This window comes from Rhineura floridana, chromosome 7 (genome assembly GCF_030035675.1).
Source record: "Rhineura floridana isolate rRhiFlo1 chromosome 7, rRhiFlo1.hap2, whole genome shotgun sequence".
In the NCBI taxonomy this organism is placed as follows: Eukaryota; Metazoa; Chordata; class Lepidosauria; order Squamata; family Rhineuridae; genus Rhineura; species Rhineura floridana.
This window is the reverse complement of record NC_084486.1, coordinates 119,105,714-119,127,401: the sequence shown is the minus strand read 5'-3', so window position 1 is coordinate 119,127,401 and position 21,688 is coordinate 119,105,714. Positions and strand designations below refer to the sequence as shown.

The window sequence follows — 21,688 nt, the reverse complement described above, 5'->3', positions numbered from 1 at the left end:
ATAAAGTCATCCTGTTAGCACAAGGACTTCCACCTGTACAATGGGATGTCCTCTCCTTTCCCCATGTGCCGCTGCATAGCCTCCCCCCCCCCAAAAAAACCACTCTGGAGGGTTGGGGGAATCTCGAGAACAGACTGATTGGGGCAACATGGGGGGGTGAGTGGGAAAAAGAGAGGGAGAGGAAGTCCTGTTGCCCAGGCAGAAAACTTTGAGCTAACAGGATCACTTCATTGGATACAACCCAAATCTGACTAGAAATGCAACATATTTTTAAATTAATTTTAAATGTTTGTTAAAACACTTCTGTATAAATATTTTAATAATTGTTTATATACTCAGAAAAGCATTAAACTCTTTTGAAAAGTGGCTAAAATGATGCCAACAGGAAAAGTAATAGTGAACATGTGCAAAGAATAGATGTATGGGGACACAATCATCCACCCACTATGTAAAAGCACATGTTGAAACTACAACACTTAGAATAAGATGCAATAATAGCACGAAAATGATCTACACAGAGATTGCACTATTTCTTGTTCTTTTCTGGACAATACATGACAACATCATGTAGCTGCCACCTAATAAGTGAGTGAACAAAGCTATTCAACAGTAAATACATAGTGTGAAAGCACCCCTAGAGTAAATAACTTGGATTGGATGCAAAGGACATTAGTCATAGTCCCACTGAAATCAATGAAGCACAAGTTACCCATTACTAATTTGTCCCATTATTTTTGGTGTGAAACATGATTTTGGGAGTTTTGTTTATTGCAGTTTTGCGGACATGAGCAAGTTTTGCACAGCATCCACACACTGCCATCCTCATAAATGCCAGATTATTTTCCCATTTAATCCAGATTTACTGTTTCTGTAGAAAATCCAATAAGTAAAGAATTTCCGCATTCACTTCAGCAACAGGCACAGCTACACTTGTATTAAGGCTGGCTGACTCCTTTCCACTAAAAATTTAGAATAGTTAATGAAAAGTTGAATTCTGCATCCTGTGTAACTTATGCAGATTTTGTATAGTTTCTATTACAATGTTTACTATTTGGCATAAATAAATTCGGCTGTACTTAAATTAATTTGTGGACAAGGACCTGGTTTGCCACCCCTCTCACTGGCAAATGGTTCTTTAAACAGATCCAGGAGACAATAAAATTTAACACCAGCTATGCCAGTTAACATGAGTTATTCATGAGATAACAGAATAAAATAACAATTCAGCACTACAGAATTACTTAGCACTAACAAAACACATATACTACACGATTCAGCTACTGGGAGACTCCTATCTCTGGATATAAATGTTATTGTTGATGATACTGATAATACCAGTAGTATGGATGATGATAATATCAGAAAGTTGAATCCAGTGCTCAAAACCATATTCCTCTGGCCACATCCACAACTGGCCCCAAGAAGCTTCTCCAGAAGGACTGAAAAAGGTTCCCTACCCCTGCTCTTGTGTAAATTATTCACTAGAAACAATTCTGATGTGACTCCATGAAATAGCAGAACGTCATTCCTGAATATGTCCTTTATTTATGTGCGATAGCAAAATACACGAGAGCCAGTGTGGCGTAGCAGTTAGAGTGTTGGACTACGACCTGGGAGACCAGGGTTCAAATCCCCACAGCCATGAAGCTCACTGGGTGACCTTGGGCCAGTCACTGCCTCTCAGCCCCAGCGGGAGGCAATGGTAAACCCCCTCTGAATACAGCTTACCATGAAAACCCTATTCATAGGGTCACCATAAGTCAGAATTGACTTGAAGGCAGTCCATTTCATTTTCACAGAATCAATGTGAGACACATTGCTGTATAAAGATGGCTCCTTCCAAAGAAGTGATGAGGAAAATCTCTCACATGAAAGCACGTCATAAGTACAGTCATCTAAATGAGTCTGCCCTTGAACATTTAATTTTTTAGCAAATAGCATGGCTTATGCACATTTTTAAATGTAAAAATAAAATAAAACATACCTGCTGATTGAATGCAGAATTTCCTCCTGGCATAGGTAAACTAGATGGAGCAACTTGAAGTAAATCCAAAGGTGAACCAGGACTGATGTTTTTACTTTCATTTGTAGAATAATTCCACACCAAGGCACTTGGGCAACAGAGAGTTATAGTCTGCAACAGCAATATAGAAATAATTTCATTTGATAAAATAATTCAAGAAATTAAGATCATGGAAATAGATAACCAACTATTGGCAATACAAAGCTGCAACAAAATAGTAACATAAATTATTTACATGGTTTTTGTTTTTTAAATGATCATGGTGTGAAATCAAAGTAAAATGTCCGTTAACTTAATTCATTAAAAGTTGTGTTTTAATATTGATCTACTCAATTTACATTTGTATCTTTGACATGTGTAGGGGAGAAAAAACAGTGAGTATGTGTATACCATCTTCGGGGTCAATTTGCAAAGGCTTCGGGCATAATCCTATAGGTATTATAGGATTATAGGTTCAGATCTATTATCCCACCAATTGCCATCAACATTAAAGATGCATTTTAATATCTTTTAGCATATTTAACAGTTTTTTAAAACCCACAAAAATCACTTTACCAAAACTTCAAAATAACCAGTTCCAAATGCTTTCTCTTCAGAAGCCCAGTTATTTATTATTATTATTTATTATTTGATTATTTGATTTATATCCTGCCCTTCCTCCCAGCAGGAGCCCAATTGTTGCCTAGTGTACAAAAGGAGCATCAAATGCCATTCACTCACCTGCAGCATACAGCTAAGTCCGTAAACAAGTGGACGATGCTGTGGGCAGGAAAGAAAATCTGAACAGGGTAGCAGTGCAGGGTTGACCACAGGCGCAGTTGTAGTAGGGCTGGGAACTGCTAGAGGAGGATTATTTGGTCCAATAATCATATGAGGTGAGTGGGCAGCAATGAGGTTAGGACTGTCACTTATTAATAAAGAGACGCGTCTGGCACAGAAAAAAGCAAGGCGACGTGACAGGTAGGCTGACTGGACAAACTCTTCTGAATACTAAAAAACAATTTTTAAATCAAATTATTAATTTTAAACATAAAATTCCAATAACCATTACAGAACTGTCATATGCCAAATCAGGTCACTGGTCCATCTAGCTTAGCATTGCCTGTTTCAGCTAGTTGTGGCTGGTAGCTCTATGTCAGTGGGGCAGTGGAATCCACTCTGGGTTTTAGTCCAAACTTTCAAGGAGCTGTCCAGTGAATTCCACTGCCCCACTCACATGGAGCCACCAGCCACCACTGGTTCCAGCCTTCCACAACCTGATGTCCTCCAGATGTTTTGGACTATAACTCTCATCAGCCCCATCCAGCATGGCTGGGGGGCACCAGGCTGGGGAAGGCCAGTCTACTCTGACTAACAGCAGCTCTCCAACTTCTCAGGCAGAGAAAAGTTCTTCCAAAGCTCTGCTACATGTGTCGCTAGAGACTGAGCATAGGACCTCACGCATGCAGCGTATGTGTGTCATTATTGCGATATGGCATCTCCCCATTATATAACATAATCAAAACCAGAAGAAGCTAGCAGTTCAAGACTTGTTTCGCCCAGTGCAAGTTTCATGGTAATATCCTAAAACTATTTAAATTTTTTAAAGAAAGATTAATCATTTTATTTTTAAACATAGCTCACACATGCCAGTCTAGATGTAACTCAGCTGAGTGATCAACAATGCATTTGATCCAAAAAAATCTCACCCCAGAACCAACACAATTTGCTATCATTGCAATTACTATTATTATAAACACTGAAAAACAACTCGTGAAATATTTAACAAAAAAAAATGGCGAGATTCAATGTAGCACAAGTGAGTGGTTCACTAGTATAACAGAACTTCTCTTCCTCTCCTCTGTCCCCCCCCCCCAATCACATCTCTACACGCATGCTCCAGAACAGATTTTGGGAGTGCAGGGGGGTGAGGGGGGAAAGAGAAGGTGAAAGTACCATTATGAAAGGAGGTTGCCACAACTGAATCTCATCCTTAATGTTTTAGTATTCCATGTCTGGAAACTGATTTCTGAACTGTGGCAAAATTATATCACGCTCTGTACCTGCAACATTAGTGGTAGTAAGAGTTTTAGAAGTTCATCAGCAGCAGGCTTTATTTTTTCCAGGACATCCAATATCCATGTTAAATATTCGTGTCTTTCAAGCATTCCTTCCTTTAATAAATTGTAGAAAGATCATAGATAAAGATATTTTTTTAAAAGCTAGTACAGAGGAAATGTGCAATTGCTACTATGTACCAGTGTTTCAATACTCAATTCAATACTCTCCCTGAAGGAGCAGGTTCGTAGCTTGGGGGTTCTCCTAGAACCATCTCTGTCACTTTAGGCTCAGGTAGCCTCAGTAGCAGGGAGTGCCTTCTACCAGCTTCGGTTGGTGGCCCAGCTACGCCCCTATCTGGACAGGGATAACCTGGCTTCAGTTGTCCATGCTCTGGTAACCTCCAAGTTAGATTACTGCAATGCGCTCTACGTGGCGCTGCCTTTGAAGATGGTTCGGAAGCTGCAGCTTGTGCAAAATGCAGCGGCCAGATTGGTAACAGGGACCAGATGGTTCGAACATATAAAACCAATTCTGGCCCGCTTGCATTGGCTGCCTTTATGTTTCTGAGCTTGATTCAAGGTGCTGGTTTTAACCTATAAAGCCTTACACAGCTTGGGACAATACCTGATGGAACGCCTCTCCCGATACGAACCCACCCATACACTACGCTCAACATCAAAGGCCCTCCAAGGGAAGCTCGTGGGATGGCAATAAGGGAGAGGACCTTCTCAGTGGTGGCCCCCAAATTATGGAATGATTTGCATGATGAGGTGCGCCTGGCGCCAACACTGTTATATTTTCAGCGCCAGGTCAAGACTTTCCTCTTCTCCCAGGCATTTTAGCATGTGTTTTTAAATTGCTTTTTAAAAATGTGTTTTTAAATTTGTATATTTGTTTTTAATGTTTTTAATTGTTGTAAACCACCCAGGGTGCTTCGGCTATGGGGCAGTATACAAATGCAATAAATAAATAAATAAATATACCAACTAAAAAAAAGAAAATAATACTGAAGCAACATCCCAATCATTCAAACACTTTTTGAGATATCATAGAATTACTTAAAGGAATCTTAAAAAAAAAAAATGTCTGATATATAAGCCAGCCAGCCAAGTATCTGAAAATATTCTACAAGATAATGTTTTAAAATACAGTTGAAATATAATTCTGTGTAAAGATTATGACTGAAACATAGTGACTATATTCCGATTATTCCTAAACAAGATCTCTCTCTCTTTTGGAGAGAGGAGGAAAAATTCAGATACAAGATGCTTGGAGAAGTCTGCAGGGTTTGTTTCCCCTTTTATTTCCAGGTCTCAAGTTTTCTCATTCAGCATGCCTAGTTTCCATGGCTTTGAAACACATCCAATGTTGTCACCTTCTCTCCAGATGACAGGAAAACATACTGTTGATTGGTGGTACAGTTCACAAGGGACAGAGATGATTTAAAAACAAATCAGCCGCATGTTATATTACCCTGCAGAAGTACATCTTAACACGTTATTGAAAAGGGTTACCTGGAACATATAGAATGCCAGCTTTTCATTATATTCCCACTGCTTCAGGGCTTGTTCCACCTCAGGAGTCACAACTACGGAGCTGCTGCCTTGGCCTGAAGTCATGTGATAAAATTCTGCAATCTTTGCCAGCTGTTCTCGAAGGTATCTAGTTGAAATCTGAGTCCATTCTATGAAGACACAAATTAGATAAGAGTTGTCGAGATTTATGCCCCCGCTTTAGCTGACAAAATTGCAGTGGGGAATGGAGAACAACATGAACAATTAGCATTATAATTAGCTCAACTATCAAAGCACATTTTCCAGACAATAAACAGCAGGTGTTTAACACAGTGCTTGTTTGAATGGCTCCTAGCATAACATTATCTCCTTTGCAATATCTTCAAAGAATGTTGGCTAAATGAATGTGTGTCCTACAGATAAATCTTGCTTCCATGAATCACTTTCTGGGCTGACCAGGGAGATGGCAGGGGTAAGGAGTAGTCACCTATGAAGCAGATTTGAGAATTTAAAAGGCACTACATACACACAGCAGTTATCACTTCCATTTAGAGTTTTCTCTTCATTGATAGAGTGAAAAGATCACATTTAGTTTTGGAAAATTGCACACAAAAGAGTAAATACAATTTTATGAAAACAGAAAATTAATGCAGAACAATGCATCTTAGTGTGTATCTTGAAATTAATGTTCATTCTTCTCTCAAGCACAACTTAGAGCAGTTCATTATTTGAAGGTTTATTGTCACTGTAATTTTATTTTATTTTTTAAACCAACTTTTCTTCAACATAGTCTAGTGTCAATTAAGATGCAACGTCAGTTGTTGTGCTTTTCTGATAGGGCTTCACCTATATGCTGGAGAGGTTGCCAAGAAATTGGAATGTATCTCCACTGTGATAGGATTGCCATAAGGTTAAGACATTCTGGACCCAGGTCTTTCAAGAAATTAGTTCAATAACTGGTCACTGGGTTCACCCCTCCCCTCATCTTGCACTTTTGAATTTGTTTCATGGACCTGATACGGACTGAACATGAAAAGATCTAACATCCCACTTCCTGATAGCCACAACAACCTAAGCTTGCAGGTTTCCCAACAGCAGTCTTCTGAATAGGCAAGCTAATGATTGGAGATCCCCCCCCTTTGAATTCTTGGGACTTGGGAAACATCGGGGGGGAAGGAAGTACAACAGCAAAGTATCTTCATAACATTTATTTCTTTTTAACACTTCTTAAACATCTTAACACTTAAGTTGTACATGAATGCATATAGTTGGCCTTAGCCACTAAGGATCAAATAAGTTGCATTGCAATATATCTTAAGGCTTCTATGCTATTATCTTTATCAGTACCTATAATTCATATCAAGAAAGTAAATGAATACTTATCTCACCAAATGTGGGAGTCAAACCTCAGACTGTTGACAGCAGCTGGAGCATCTCTGACCAGGCTAATAAACACTGGTAGCTTGCTGTGAGAACTCCCCACCTTTTATAGGCTTTATTATATGTGACATGACTTTACTAATCAGGGTCATCAGCCCAAATGCCTTCTCCACGAGACGGCTTCTCATCTACCGTCTGTGAGACACAGCAAGACAGAACCAACTAACTAACCAACTAACACAGTTGGTAAAGACTTTATTTCCTGAGTCTTCATATAAGGCTGTTCATCCTGACACAGCTCCCAGACAGCACTGAGTCTTATCTCGCTTTGTCTACCTAAAAGTGGGCAAGCTAGCAGACTGCCCAGAACTCGAATTCAGGCTGAGAAACTGAGGGGAGAAAAAATGCCCAAGTGTTTTAACATTAGACAGCATTCTAATGATTGTACATAATATATAATAGCATTCATCCTTCCATTTGAGGGCCCGTGGGCATAATGCCACGACAAAATAATGGAGGAAGCACATGATACTAATAATGTTCAACATGATTGTTCTCCTCCGAAGGCATATGTACAACTTTGGACTTCATGCCTGGGATGTGGCAGGGAATTTTGGTTTGTCTTTCCTTGTATAATACCTGGAAGGAAATATGATTTATAATACTATATTGTTATGTGAGTACAATTGCTTATCTTTGCACTGCTTTGCCCAATAAGCTATGAGTTTTTCTGTGGGGGGTGGGGGAACAGGTAAAAAAACCCTTTTCATTTAGTTGATGTTATATGATTTGTATATGATATGATCTGTATATTATTTGTATCTTCAAATTGCAATGGTTATTCTAATTAAAATGAATAAAGTATGTGGGGGGAAATTAAGATGCAAAGGACACAAAGAGATTCATTTCTAAATAGAAGATTTGGCTAATATTGGCCACTTGGGCTATGTTTTGATTGTTTTTTTTATTTCTGATGAAAACATTTTTTTTTTAAATCACTTCTATAGCCAGAATGACTGACAAAGTTCACTCTCAAAATTGCTACCACCTGCCTCAATACCCTGAATCCTTCCCCTCCCACAGATTCATGTTCACACCCACTGGAAATACTTAAGTCTACTGATTTCAGTCAACTCTGAGGAAGACCTAGTTTGATATTGCCCAATATAAGCTCAGTCTAGACCACCTGGCAGAATGGTAGAAAGATGGCTCACTTGTTTATTTTTCTCCAACTTGATGCAAAATAACCACATCAAACATTTAAAGCACTCTTATACCACTTTAAACAGCCATTGCTTCCCCCAAAGAATCCTTGGAACTTTAGTTTGTTGAGGGTACTGACCTCACAGAGCAAGGCTGGAGAACATTTAGCCATCCATATGTTGCTGAACTACAACTTCCACCATCCCAGGCCATTAGCCATGCATGCTTGGCTGATGGGAGTTGTAGTTCAGCAACACTTGGAGACAAAAGGTCTTCCACCCTGTCACTGAGCTAGAGTACCCAGCATCCTTAACATACTACAGTTGCCGGGATTCTCCATGACTGATAAAGTGGTAAAAGAGTGTTTTAAATGTAAACTGTGGATGTGACCTGCATTGAATTGTAAAGGATAATTTTGCAGACTCTTCCCCTACACTCTTAGGCAGAGCTTGGAAAAGTTATTTTTTGAACTACAACTCCCATCAGCCCAATCCAGTGGCCATGCTGGCTGGGGTTGATGGGAATTGTAGTTCAAAAAAAGTAACTTTTCCAAGCTCTGGTCTTAGAAAAAGGCTCAAGCTTCATACAGTCTGCCCTATGACTCTGGAGCTCACTTCCACATAGGGTTGCCAGGTTCTTGGCCTGGAGACTGACCCTGTATCTTTAGGAGAAGAGAAAGTCAGCCAAGTGCAGGTGTTCTTGCAACTCTGTAATGGGAAAAACCACAAGGTGGAATTCTCCCTCCCCCCTCCACAACTTTTAAAGATACAGAAGGCCTCTTGGAGGCTAGGCCTGGCAACCAAGAGGTCTTCTGTATCTTTAAAAGTTGTGCAGGGTGAAGGGAGAATTCCACCTTGTGGTTTTTCCCATTAGAGTGTTGCAAGAACACCTGCACTTGGCTGACTTTCTCTTCTCCTAAAGATACAGGATCAGTCTCAGGCCAAGGACCTGGCAACCCTACTTCCACATGATCTCTGTTAAGCTACTTCAGGTTTTCAGAAAAGCCTTGAAAACCCACTTGTACATGGCAGCTTGGCCATGAATGATATTATTCCACCTCATAATTTTTCTCATTTTGGCTCATTGCTTCAGAACTGTGTTTTATTTCTGGGCTAGATATGTACTTATAATTGCAGATTTTATAAAGGTTGTGGTTATATTGGAATTTTTGTTTTGTATTTTATCTTATTTTTAAAGCTGTACTTTACTGTATTTTACTTGTATGTAAGCCACCTTGAGACAGTTCTGCTTATAAAGCCAGCTTATATATATTTTAAAATATATATAAAGTGGGGTTGGGAGCCAACTTAAAGAGCTCCATTCAGGTGATGAACGATGAATACTCTCCCACCTGAAGCTTATCTTCTCACTCTTTAACTGAGATGTTGACTTCACCCAATCCATGTTTGGGGCAAACTCCCATTTAAATATACAGGTTGGCCATTTCAAATATATTTTGGGCTTCTTTGTCATTAAACAGAAAAATCATCTTGGCCTTGCTAAGGAAGTCCAAAATGCAGAATGTTTCAGAGTTGGGCCAAAAAGCCTTCATTTCATGGGTCATTGTTTACAGCTCTGGAGAATAAGCAGGTCTATAGACACAATCTCTGTGCCTAAATTGCTTTCAGTTCCTACAGGCCAGAAATTCACTTAGTTCTCTAGCCACATCTGCCCTAGAGATTTCACACTATTATTTCTTTAGCACAAGCCATGACCTCTCATCATTCCACAGCACTGCAACAGAAACTAGATAAATAGACCAATGGAGCCACACAGCCTAATGCTTATTAACCCAAAAGATGCATTAGGATTGGGTTACACTATCAAAGAGTTATGTAGTGTTGGCATTGTAGGTAGGGTATGTCAGAATAAAAATGTTTCAATCATTATGAAACATTTGTCTTACTACCTGCTGCTGTACACCTATGGTGGTGCTCACTAAAGTCAATACCTCACATTATAGAGGTGATGCAAAAGCACCCTTGTTATCAAAGGATATCTTGGGTCACATAGTACTTTGATTTAAAGAAGGCAGCCAAAAGAAATGGGCATTCTCCCTTAACCACAAAGACACTGTTATCATCTAGAATCTACCCCAGACCAGTGTTTCTCAACAGGTGGATCACACCTCCTCAGGGGGGGAATATTAAGATCTCGGGGAGGATAGTGTTTCCAAAAAAAATGTATAATATAAGTAAAATAAGTAAATTTTGATCCCCCCCAAAAAAAAAATTATGGGAATTTTTATTCATTTTTATTATGAAGCTCAAAATTTTATTTACAGTTAAAAGTCACAATACTTCAATCCTTTTGAAAATTAAAATAAAATAATTAGGGGAGCCAGGTTTGAAGGGAGCATGGGTTTTTAAAAGGTTGAGAAACACTGTTCTACACAGATCAATCAGTTATGGATTTTTTCATTACCAAAAATAATAACAAAGAGTTTTGTGGCACCTTAAAAGAATAAGAAATGTATTATGGCATAGGTTATCATGGACTAGAGCAGGGGTGGGGAACATTTTTCAGTGAGAGGGCCAATTTCCCTCATAGGCAATCTTCTAGGGGCAGTGTGCAGGTGGTGGGTGGTGCAGAGGCAATAGTGGGTATGGCCAGAGGCAGAAAGGGGCAGAGCAACCGATGTAACTCCTACCTTTGCACAATAGACTACATTCCATCCACACAGATGTCAGAGGTTTCTACACACACATCTCTCCATCATCCAGCTAGGCACAAGCACTCAAGAAGAATACAGAACAAATCCAGTGAGGATTCTGTCCTGGACATAGGGATGCAATCAGGAAAGGTGGCATGGCCTAGGGACAGTCCCAAGGGCTAGATAAAGTAACCTGGTGTCCTGCATTTGGCCCCAGTCCTGAGGTGCCCAGTTCCTTGGACTAGAGTCCACTTCATCAGATATCAAACATGCCATAATATGGATTGTGCTATAATACATTTGCTAGTCTTTAAGTTTCTACAATACATTATTGGTTTTGCTGCAGCAGATTAACATGGTTACCCCTGTGGAAGCAGCAATTTGCCCTGCAGGCTGCTATTTATCGGTGTAGTAAAGGGAAGACTAACTTTGAAAGCAATGCCTTGCTCTGACAGAGGATTTAGCATACTTTGTAATGTATCTGCAACCATTTGGAAGTAGGACAAGTTTAGGATGGGCAGAAGAAGAGTTGTATAAAAGGAATAAAAACTTCTCAATGAATCAGATTTGGTTAGGATTCCTTGAGTATGGCATTAGAAAGAGGCTGGTGTTGGATTCGGGAGGCCTACATGCAAACCTCCACTTGCCATGCTCATTTGCTGGCAAATCACTTATCTCACAGCACAACCTAATTCTCAGGGTTGATATATGGACATGAATAGGTATCATTAGCCTGAGACCAGTAGCATGATACAAAAAACATGGATGAATGTAGTAGCATTTTAATATAAAAACTGCATGGAAATGTTAACCTAGGGAACCAGTGGAGTTTCAAAGCCCTCGCTCACTTTTACTGTAAAGAGTAAGAGCAAATCTACCATTTCATGACGTGGGAAGGCCCCCCTACTCACCTACAAGGTGTGGCCGGGGCAAGGGGTAAGCAAAAGGGGCTTGCTCTTTGATCCAGCAGGGGCTGGTCACCCAAGAGCTCTAGGGCAAGCTGCTTGCCTATTGTTAGTTCCCGCACCTAGGTTTCCCCTGCTGCAGGTCGCTTTAATGGATTTGTTATAGTTTAATAAAGTGGCCCTTTGTTCAACCCACAACTGCTGTTGTCTGTGTTTTATTTCACCCGTCGGCCGCAAACCACCTTATCAGAAGGTCCATTCCGCACAACATAGGAAGCAAACCTTTAATGTTATGACACCTATCCTTTGGAATTCCCTCCCTTAAATATTAGGCAGGCACCATCTCTGTTAACTTTCTGGCACCTACTGAAAACCTTCATCTTTTAACAAGCCTTTTAAGTAGACAACTTATCCCAGTCTGTGTTACTGCTTGTAAAGTTGTTTTTAAAGCTTTTTTAAAAGTTTTAAACATGTTTTAACATGTTTTTAAATTTGTTTTAATATGTTTCAAAGTCTGTTTTTAATATGTTTTAGAGTGTTTTTAGTGTTTTGTTTGCTGCCTGAGTCTCCTTCTGGGAGGAAGGGCGGGATATAAATTTGATAAATAAATAATGGATTATTTCTGGCAAAACTTATCAAGATAAAGGAAAAGGTCAGGGTAGTTTGTCCCCCTTTTCAAAGGCATTATATTCCTAGAAAAGTATGAAGATTGTGACTTCTAGTGGATTAGGTTTGCCAGGTGTCCAGTTTTCACCTGGAGACTCTGGTTTTTGGGGGTCCTCTCAGGGTCTCCGGGTGACTCACCTTAATCTCCGGACTCTTAGCTTTCATTTAAAAAAAGTTAAGTTTCTAGGTGGTCTGGTTCAAAAGATATAAACCAAGATGTTGGCCTCCCCACCCCCCCGCCACTTCAGTTACTACCAACTGCTCTAAGCCCTGCCCTTTCAGGTTTTTCACCAATAAGCGAAGTCAGGGTTGTGATTGACAAGATTTGTTGACCCCAGGCAATAGCTAAACTCAGAGTTTCTTTTTCCTGCTTGTCTCACATCAGGAATTCAGTAAATATACAGCTTTCAGCAGCATAAAAAGTACTTTCTCTGTACAGGACTGGGACTTGGTTCTGAGTAAGCATGCATAGGATTGCACTACAAGAGAAGATCACAGCAGGATCTTCATAGGCATAAAAGTGTACATGCAGGGTTTTTTTAATTACTTGCAAAAAATTGTATATCATACTTTTTACCTTTCAAATAATTTTTGAACGTTTGAAAGTTTTAAAAAGTGCACATGCTACAGTGTTATACTTTTCTGAGTCAAACAAGTTTAAATGTTACTAGAAGAGGCTGTTTATTTGTCTTATTCGCAACCTGTTTTGAAAACCTTCCCAATATGAAGCTTTCTGGGAGTAAAACTGCAATGCTAATTCCACATACCTGGAAGCTAACCCCATTGGATTCAGTAGGACTTACTTTTGAGTAAACATGGTTAGGATTGTGCTAAAAATCAATGGGACTTTTGAGTGAACATAGATTGTGTTGTAAATCTTTCTTTCCCCCTCTGATCCTTTTTTTAAGCAGTTAGACCAGGCTTACTTGGGTGTCACTGCTTTTATTTGGAAGGAAACTAATACTTTTTTCCAAAAAGAAAATGTTCTGCAATGGCCAACTGGTTTTCACAATGAACTATTATATATGTATTTTTACATCTCCAGTGTGTATGTGTATATGGAGTCTTTCCAACAACCCTGTGAGGTAGGGTTGGAAACAAAGGAAGCTCACAACAAAAAGTAAAGCCATTTAAAATCCAATAACCATAAAACAAGTATAAAACAGTTGCAAAACAGCTTAACGTGTTATGATTATGAATTTTGGATTGGGTGAGTGAAGTTCCTTATCACTGAACTGCAGTCCTGTACATGCTTCCTTGTCTGAGTAAGCCTCATGGAATACAATGGGACTTGCTTCTGAGTAAACATGCATAGGATTGCACCTTGGAGTGGTCATGGTTCCCCTCTGTTGTTTTCACCCTGAGGGGCAGATTAGGCTGACAGATGGTCACCCAGTAAACTTTGTAGAATCCTGGGAAGTGTAGTTTCCCCCTTACAGTTATAGTTCTCACCACTCTTAACAAACTACAGTTCCCAGGATTCTGTGGTGGGATTCATGTGCTTTAAATGTATTATGTGGATCTGCCCTAATATACTGTGCGTTCATTAGTGAAATGAAAAGAACAATTTTAAAAGATCCTTTTTAAAATGGGGCTGTAGGTCAGCGGTAGGGCACATGCTTTGCATGCCAAGGTCCAAAATTCAATCTCTGCAAGAGACTATTGCCTGGAATCCTGGAGAGCCAATGCTAATCCACGTCAGCAGTACTGAGCTAGATGGTACCAAATGGCCTGACTCATTATAAAAGAGGAAAGAGACCCAAGGGCCACAGTGACTCAGAAATTTATTTATATATTTTATTTACAACATTTATATACTGCTTACTGTAAAAAAAAACCTCAAAGTGGTTTATAGAAGGAATTAAAACAATAAAATTATTTGCAAAAATAGTTAAAGATAGGTATTTAAAAACATTTAAAATAATAAAACCAACAATGAGTTAAAAATATAACTCATTAGTTAAAAAACATAATAACTTTTACATGCCTGGGTAGGGTTGCCTAAACAAAAATATTTTTAGCAGGTGCCAAAATGAGTGCAATGAAGGCACCTGCCTAATAGAAACAGGCAGGGAGTTCCAAAGCATAGGTACTGCTACACTAAAGGATCAATTTCTTATAAGAGCAGAACAAGTACTATGTGTCATCTGTAACATAGAAAGCACACCTTGTACTTGGCCTAGTAGCAAATTGGCAACCAGTGAGGATTTCAGAGCAGAAATATTATGTGCTGATAGGTTCTCACTCATGTCAGCAAATCATGGTGCAGCATTCTGCACTAACTGCAGCCCTGGGGTCAAATTATGCTGCATGGGGATTTCTGTGAACTTGGCTGAGTGGCTGCCAGGATTTTTTTTTAGTTTTGGTTAGGAACCCTGACTGGTTGTGGGATGCTGAGTTTTCTGTCTTACTCATAGGAATCTTGTTGTGGTTGGTATGGTATTGCATTTAGAAAATCATCACTGTCTTTTGTTTTTGTTTTTCTATTTGTATTTCAATTATCTCTGACCTTACTCCCTTACATCCATGGAACCAACAGCAGTGGTTCCATGTGGTCAGCTCAACCCCCTTAAACCCACTGATGATGAACCTTGTTATTTGAATGATGATTTATTTCTTGCTCAATAGTGGTAAAAGAGAATTCACATAGTAGGAAGTGTGGCTTCAATTGCTGTTGTTCCCAATCTACTGCCTGTGATGGCAGACCAAACCAGGTGTGTTTTAACTCTGTCAGTTATTACTCAGTGGAATTGGGTTGGCTGTTAAAGTGAGTTTATAGCAGTCCACAGAGTTGGCAGGAAAGAGTAAAGAATCTTCTTAACTCTTACTCATTTCTCAAACCTCTCTCTACAGTGAAGGGTCAAGTCTCTAAAGAAGTTTGGAGCAGCCACATTAAAAGGCAGGCAGGCACTTCAGGCAGGGGTATGCCAACTCTGCTTTGATGTGGATATTGTTGCAGGAGATTCCTAGTCAAACCTTACCAACAGCACAATGCTAACAATATCTACACAGACGTAAGTCCTGTTGAGTTCTATGGGGCTTAGTCCCTTAGTAATATGTTTAGAATTGCAGCCTTCAGGGGCATCCATCTCCCATCTAACATCTCCACATTAGGCTTTCTTCCTACAAGAGCCGTCTGGTGACTGGCCCGGCCTGTGAGCACTTAAACCCTTCTTGCCAGAAGCAAGTAGGCTAGATTAAATGTTCCTTACCCAGGATCTTTAAGCAGGTAAGAAGGAATGATCCCGTCACTTCAGCTGGACCTAGAAAACCCTCATTTAGCTAAGATTTCTATCTTAATTTCCAATCAGAGAGCTTTTTTTGTTTGAGTAGTATGCTCTAAGCAACTGTGATTGATTCTTAATGTATCATGCTTAATGACATCACTAGGGCCTGCCCCATGACATCACTAGAGCACACCCCCTATGACATCAGTAGGATCTGCCCCTGAAAACTCAGGATTTGGGATGCTTCTGACCTGGCTACCCTATAAATGGATAATCTCCAACTGAACCAGTACAATGGGAGAGTATCAGAAGCACCAGTCTTCTTAGCATTCCCTTGAAGAGTTTCTGCTGGTTTTGTTATCACTGGAGCACAGGAAGAGGAAAAGAACTGGAACAAGCTAAAACCTATAGTAATGTGAGTCCAGAAGTGAATTATCAGCTCTCAGTACTATAGTTTAGCTTTACCATTCCTCAATGAAGCTCTTAAAATGTAGATCATTCTGTAGTTAAAGGCCACCTATAGCTCTCGTTTTCCCTCTCATGTGCATCTTAATGTGTAACACACTGGGCTATTAGGCCATAACTGAAAATGAATAACATAGGTGTCTTGAACTATAAGTATAAACATTTAAAAAAATAAACTTCCAATATACATGAATGTCTTTAAGTTGTTGTCATGAACAATTGTGCAACAACTTTTGCAAATACACTGAATTTCACTGTGGTGCTACCCTAAGAATGAGGCTCCCACTAGCAGAATGGCTGTTGCACAATCAGGCTGCCAAATCTGGATATCGCCTCACTGAAATATTATAATAATTGTATTCATATAAACACAACAACACAGCACACACATCAACACTATTATATTGTTAGACAATAGCGTTGTCTAACAATACTAAAATAAAATACAGTACAAGTTTCAATAAAACCTTGTTGTTATATGCCTTCAAGTCGATTATGACCTATGGCGATCCCATGAATCTTTTTTGGATATATTCATAGTGTTTTCATGGTAAGAGGTATTTAGAGGTGGTTTACCATTGCCTTCCTCTAAGCCTATGGCACCTGGTATTCCCAGGCAGTCTCCCATCCAAGTACTAACCAGGCCTGGCCCTGTTTAGCTTCCAAGATCAGATGAGATCGGGCATGTTCAGGGTAGCATGGTCAATAAAACCTACTGCTTGTTAAAACCAGCAAATGTAAACACACATCCAGCCCAGGAATAAAAATGCAGCCTTTCCAAGTCCCTTAACCATAAGGGGCAAAAATAAGATGTTACTGATGAATATGCCATTGAGAATGGGTGAGTCTTCAAGGCCTTTCTGAAGACAAGTGTGACAACTTTACAGAAGTCAGACAGTAATGAATTTTTCACATTTCATAGGATTACATTATTTAAAGCAGCAGACAGTCTTATCACCCAGTGTGAAGAATATGCATAAGTCCATTTTTCAATGGTTATGTTATGGGGTAGAAGCGAGTCAATTCATATATCTTCACAGATGGGGTGCCCCCCGCATAGGCCACCGAAAAAGTTATGTTCTGCTTTCATGCTGATGTAGTAAATGTTTAATACCTTTTAGCTGGCCAAAAATGAAGCTTGACTGCTTTTTTAAAAAACAACAACAGTTAAGTTGTTTCTAACTTGCAACGATATTGATATATGAGGTGGACAGAAGGAATTAAAGTATATTTATGGAACACAGATTGGTAGCTCCATGCTCTGTACAAGTACATGCAACAACAATTACTACCATACAAAACCATTACAATTTCTAGTTCATTTATATATTTACCAAGATTTGGATCAGCAGCCTGGCGTTTTTTTATTTTAGCTTCAGAAATAGCAGAATAGTATGCACATGTCATCTTGATCAGCCATGCTGCTCGTAGTAGTGGCACAGAATATTTTGCTAAGTAAGCAAAAACATCTTCCTTTTTACTGAGGATTGGAACCTGGGTGGACGGGTTGGGGGGGAGAAAGAGAATTAGCAGGGTACTTTTGACAAAATTGTAAGATAACAAATTACAAAACTTCACAGTAAAAGATGGACCTCCTGAAACAGTTGAATTACATGTGAAAAATTTACACCACAACCTTTAGATATTAGAAACCCACATGTGTGTGGCAGCATTTTCTTCATGAAGCAAACAGAGGCCTTATTTACACATAATGCTAAGCCAAACCATGACTTAATGTGAATGTGTGGGATCCCAGGGAGGAGATCACAGTCACTTCAGTCCTCTTTTGTTCATTTAGCTCAGCGCAACATGGCAGCCAAGCCAAAGTTTCACTTAGCATGTTGTCAGAACCCAGGCTCATGGTTAAGCTCACTCCTCCTTAGCTACAGCTTGTGGTTAAGCAGGAGAGAGCTTAACTATGACCCTGGGTTCCAACAGCATGTTAACTAAAATTTTGGCTTAGCTGCTGTGCTAAAAGAACCAGAGAAGAGCGAAATGGTTGTGACTTCCTCTCTGGGAACCAGCACATTTGCATAGTCTCAACAAGACATAGTTTGGTTTACCATGTCATCCAAAGCAGGCCAGTGACAAGCAACATCCAAAGCAGCCCCAAGGGGCAAGCGTTATTTTGAAAGCAGACAACCTAGTAAAAGATAGATGGAACATGAAGCTTAGGAGCTAATAGATTTACTTCAGGAAGTTCAAAGTTTCTAAAGCACCCTTTGCTAGACAGTGGATGCTAAGCATGATACTGCCACACTATTTCCTTCACCAAAAAAATAATCTCATGTTCTTAACTCATCACAGCTGAGTAGATTTTATCATTGTGTCTGAGAAAGGCAAAGGAAATGGCTCCCCTCAGTCTGTTTCCAAAACAGCCATTATATTCCCTTGTAATTTTGTCTAGAAGTCTCATACTTGTGTGCTTTCCCCTCCCCATTCTTCTTCTGGCACTGCTCTGAAAAAGAGTTTAGAAATTTTCATTTCCATTTTTTAGATTAGCCATAGCTTGCTGTGCTGTCTGAACCCAAAACACAGTAGATAATCTTAACTATGGTTTAAGTGAACATCAAACCATAGTTTAAGAATGACGTTCCCACCTTAGGGTGGAAGCGTGTTTGCCTTCACCGCATATAAGTTAGAAGGCTCGGGAGGTCTACTCCCAATTGGGTGAGGGAGTAGGGTGAGGCCACATCACGCCTCAATGGGAGGGGGAGGGGAGCAGTAGTATTTAATACTGCTCCCCCTCCCTAACTCTTCTCCTCGTGTGGGGCCGAGTAGGAATTTTTTGGTTGGGCCCTGTCTTAGGAGCCCTTCACATTTTGCCTACTTTATACTGTGGGGATAATTTGTTTGGCTTTCAGGGAGTGGTGTGGTGACGGCCAGTTTTGGCATTGAGTTCAGGCAGGTGAGGAATTTGATGGAGAGAGAGGTAGGTATTCTGAGGCAATTTTGGGTAAGGACACCCCTCAGGAATCTTGCAGGACTTCAGTCTGCGGATAACTGGTGGGTGCCCCTGTGGATTGTCATGTGCATTGGGGTGAACGCAGGTACAGCAGGGCCAGGATGCGCATGGCAAACCGCTCCCAAGGTTCACTGGGCAAGGAGGGAGTCTTGGCCCATATCCTTGCATTAGAGCCCACAGCTATCAGCTGTGATACATGCCCAGGAGGCTGAGGGGATTCCATCCCCACCAGAATAGTGTAATTCCTCACCTGCCCGGGGGTTATAAGCAGTTATTAATTATGATTGGATATATTTGAATTTGGATTCAGATGTTATATTTAATAAATATAACATTTAAACCAATGCCACGTCTCACAAGTCTTCTTTGGCGGGTGTGGGGGCAATATGGCTCGTTTTAAACAGACCATGATTAAGATTAACCGTAGTTTATGGTTCAGACGTATTGGTAAGCTGTAGTTTATCTAAAATGGAAGTGGAAGCTTTCAGTCTCCTCATCATAACTATACCAGGGGATGGGTGTGGCAAGCCCATGGTTTAGTTTAGCTCATTCCAGTAATGTTAACAAAACCATGATTTAGAATTATGTGTGAACGGAGCCAATGCCTACAGGTGCCAATTCCTTGATCAGGAAAAAAATCTTGATGCAGGAAAGTCATATTTGGCTTTGTTCAAAAGTAATGTCAAGAGTCTGACCTTGGCCTTGAAAGGGGGAATCTGTTGCTGCTAGAGCAGCAAAAAAAAACCTAAGCAAGAAAGAGGATTTAGGAGGCCTGTAATGGCAAAATGGATGTTTGTTTATCAGCTAAACACCAATGAGAGGATTCAAAAGAAAAATACACACAGACAAAACTTACACCAATCCATTCTAATTGCAAAGCACTAAATTAATATAATAATTAGATATCTCCCCACCCCACCCCAAATCTAATTTACTATCCCCTTCTTTGATCCAAGATTTCCTTGATGCCCCAACACACTGATATTGCACTTGAGAAGCAGAACAATTCTACATTTATTACAGTGTTGGGACAACTCTGCAAGTACATCTATGCTACATGTACAGAACAGCTCCTAAGGGTAATGAACACCAATGGGAACTCCCATTTCTCCTAATTAATTTTTTCAAATTCTGCACAATATGACAACTTATCAAAAAGGATGTTACTGTCTTAAACCACTTTTACTCTAGTTGCCTCCCCTATCTCAAACTTTTGAAGGCCTCAAAATACTGTTATGTACCTTTTTTGCTAGGATAGTCAGTGGCTTATTTCCTGCTAAATCTGCAAACCAATTGTGAATTGCACTCTGGGAACGAGCAGTAACTAGCCAGTAATTGTCTTTGGCATTTACTTGTGGTTTCTTCTTTCCTGTATCCTGGAAAGTATTGAGTTTTAACTTTTCTGCTAATATGCTGCTAAAATAAGCACCAATCTGATAGAGGGAGGGAAAAAAACAAAAGAAACACACACAGTAAGTATCTATTAAACAGTGTCCCATACAATATTCCCATTTGAACAGATTTAGTAATCAATCTTGTTTAAACTATCAGCTTAATAAGAATGTATTCTAAATTCCCTGATTCATGCTGCAAATGACTAAAGTAGTAACCCATTATCTTTTAAATACAGGTGTCCTGTGCCTATAGAACAAAAAGCAATTAACTATTGTAAGGTGTGATACACATATATATAATAGATACCAAAAACAAACAAAGTCATGTTGGCCATAAGAAAAATCCAAAATTCACAGTTGGGCGATACCTCCATTGGAACAAACTAAAATGTCACAAAATAGCAAGCAAGCAATTTAGTTCTCAAGAACTCTCCATCAAGCTGGATGTTACATAGAACAAAGGGAAAAGAGGGAAAGGAACAAAATTAATGGCTTAATATTGTCGCCATAAGATCCACTTATACTCAAGTGTAAGTCACTTGAAACAAAATTGGTTAGTATCTCCTAGTAGCTGGACCAAGGTGCTTCCTATACTTTTTGTGTGCCTTCCAGAATACCACATTTAGCCATTCAGAAGCAGGATCTACAACCAGAGGGAGATGATTTTCTACCATCTTAAGAGGGACTTTTTTTTTAGGGTAGCCACTAGCTACTCCAGCCTGATAGAGAATTCAGGTAAACCTCAAAACGTGCTCACTATTTTTTATTTTGACCAGTCCTGATTGTCCAACTTTTGGAATACACTAGACACACACTTCAGCATTAAAGTCGCTCTGTGGAACATTATCTCCAGTTTAGGCTCCATTCCAGCAAAAGATTTAAAATTTTAAAGTGAGTGCTTAACTTCAAACACATCTCTCTTCACTGGGATGCTTTACATATTTACATCCATTGCTAAACCAGAGTCATAATTAGCACACAGAGCATGCCATGCAATGAAACATAGTCTCATCAACACATTCAGAAACTTCATCTTTGCAACTACCACACTAATATTAAAAGATAACAGATTAACAGAGAAAAGAATTAAGAGCTACAAAATAAAGAGACAAGGCAGTACTGCTAGAATAGGATTTAAGAATCTGTAAGCTTTCAAGTTCCACAGAACATCTGCCTAATGAAATCATGAACACCCACATCTACCTAATTAAGAGTATTATTATTATTATTGATGTATGAATTGCTTATATCAA

General features: G+C 39.6%; 1 protein-coding gene and 1 pseudogene across 1 annotated transcript in view; both read right to left on the bottom strand.

Moving 5' to 3' along the window:
• Positions 1-21,688, bottom strand: part of MED12L (mediator complex subunit 12L) — a 366,394-nt gene that overhangs the window by 312,883 nt on the left and 31,823 nt on the right. Inside the window, exons 4-9 of the mRNA XM_061637068.1 lie at positions 20,283-20,474; positions 17,411-17,570; positions 5,578-5,747; positions 4,066-4,176; positions 2,744-3,013; positions 1,985-2,134 (exon numbers count right to left, since the gene is read on the bottom strand). Of these exons, the coding sequence (XP_061493052.1) occupies positions 1,985-2,134; positions 2,744-3,013; positions 4,066-4,176; positions 5,578-5,747; positions 17,411-17,570; positions 20,283-20,474 (1,053 nt within the window). The remainder of the gene's footprint in view (positions 1-1,984; positions 2,135-2,743; positions 3,014-4,065; positions 4,177-5,577; positions 5,748-17,410; positions 17,571-20,282; positions 20,475-21,688) is intronic.
• Positions 16,668-16,786, bottom strand: LOC133389780 (5S ribosomal RNA; annotated as a pseudogene).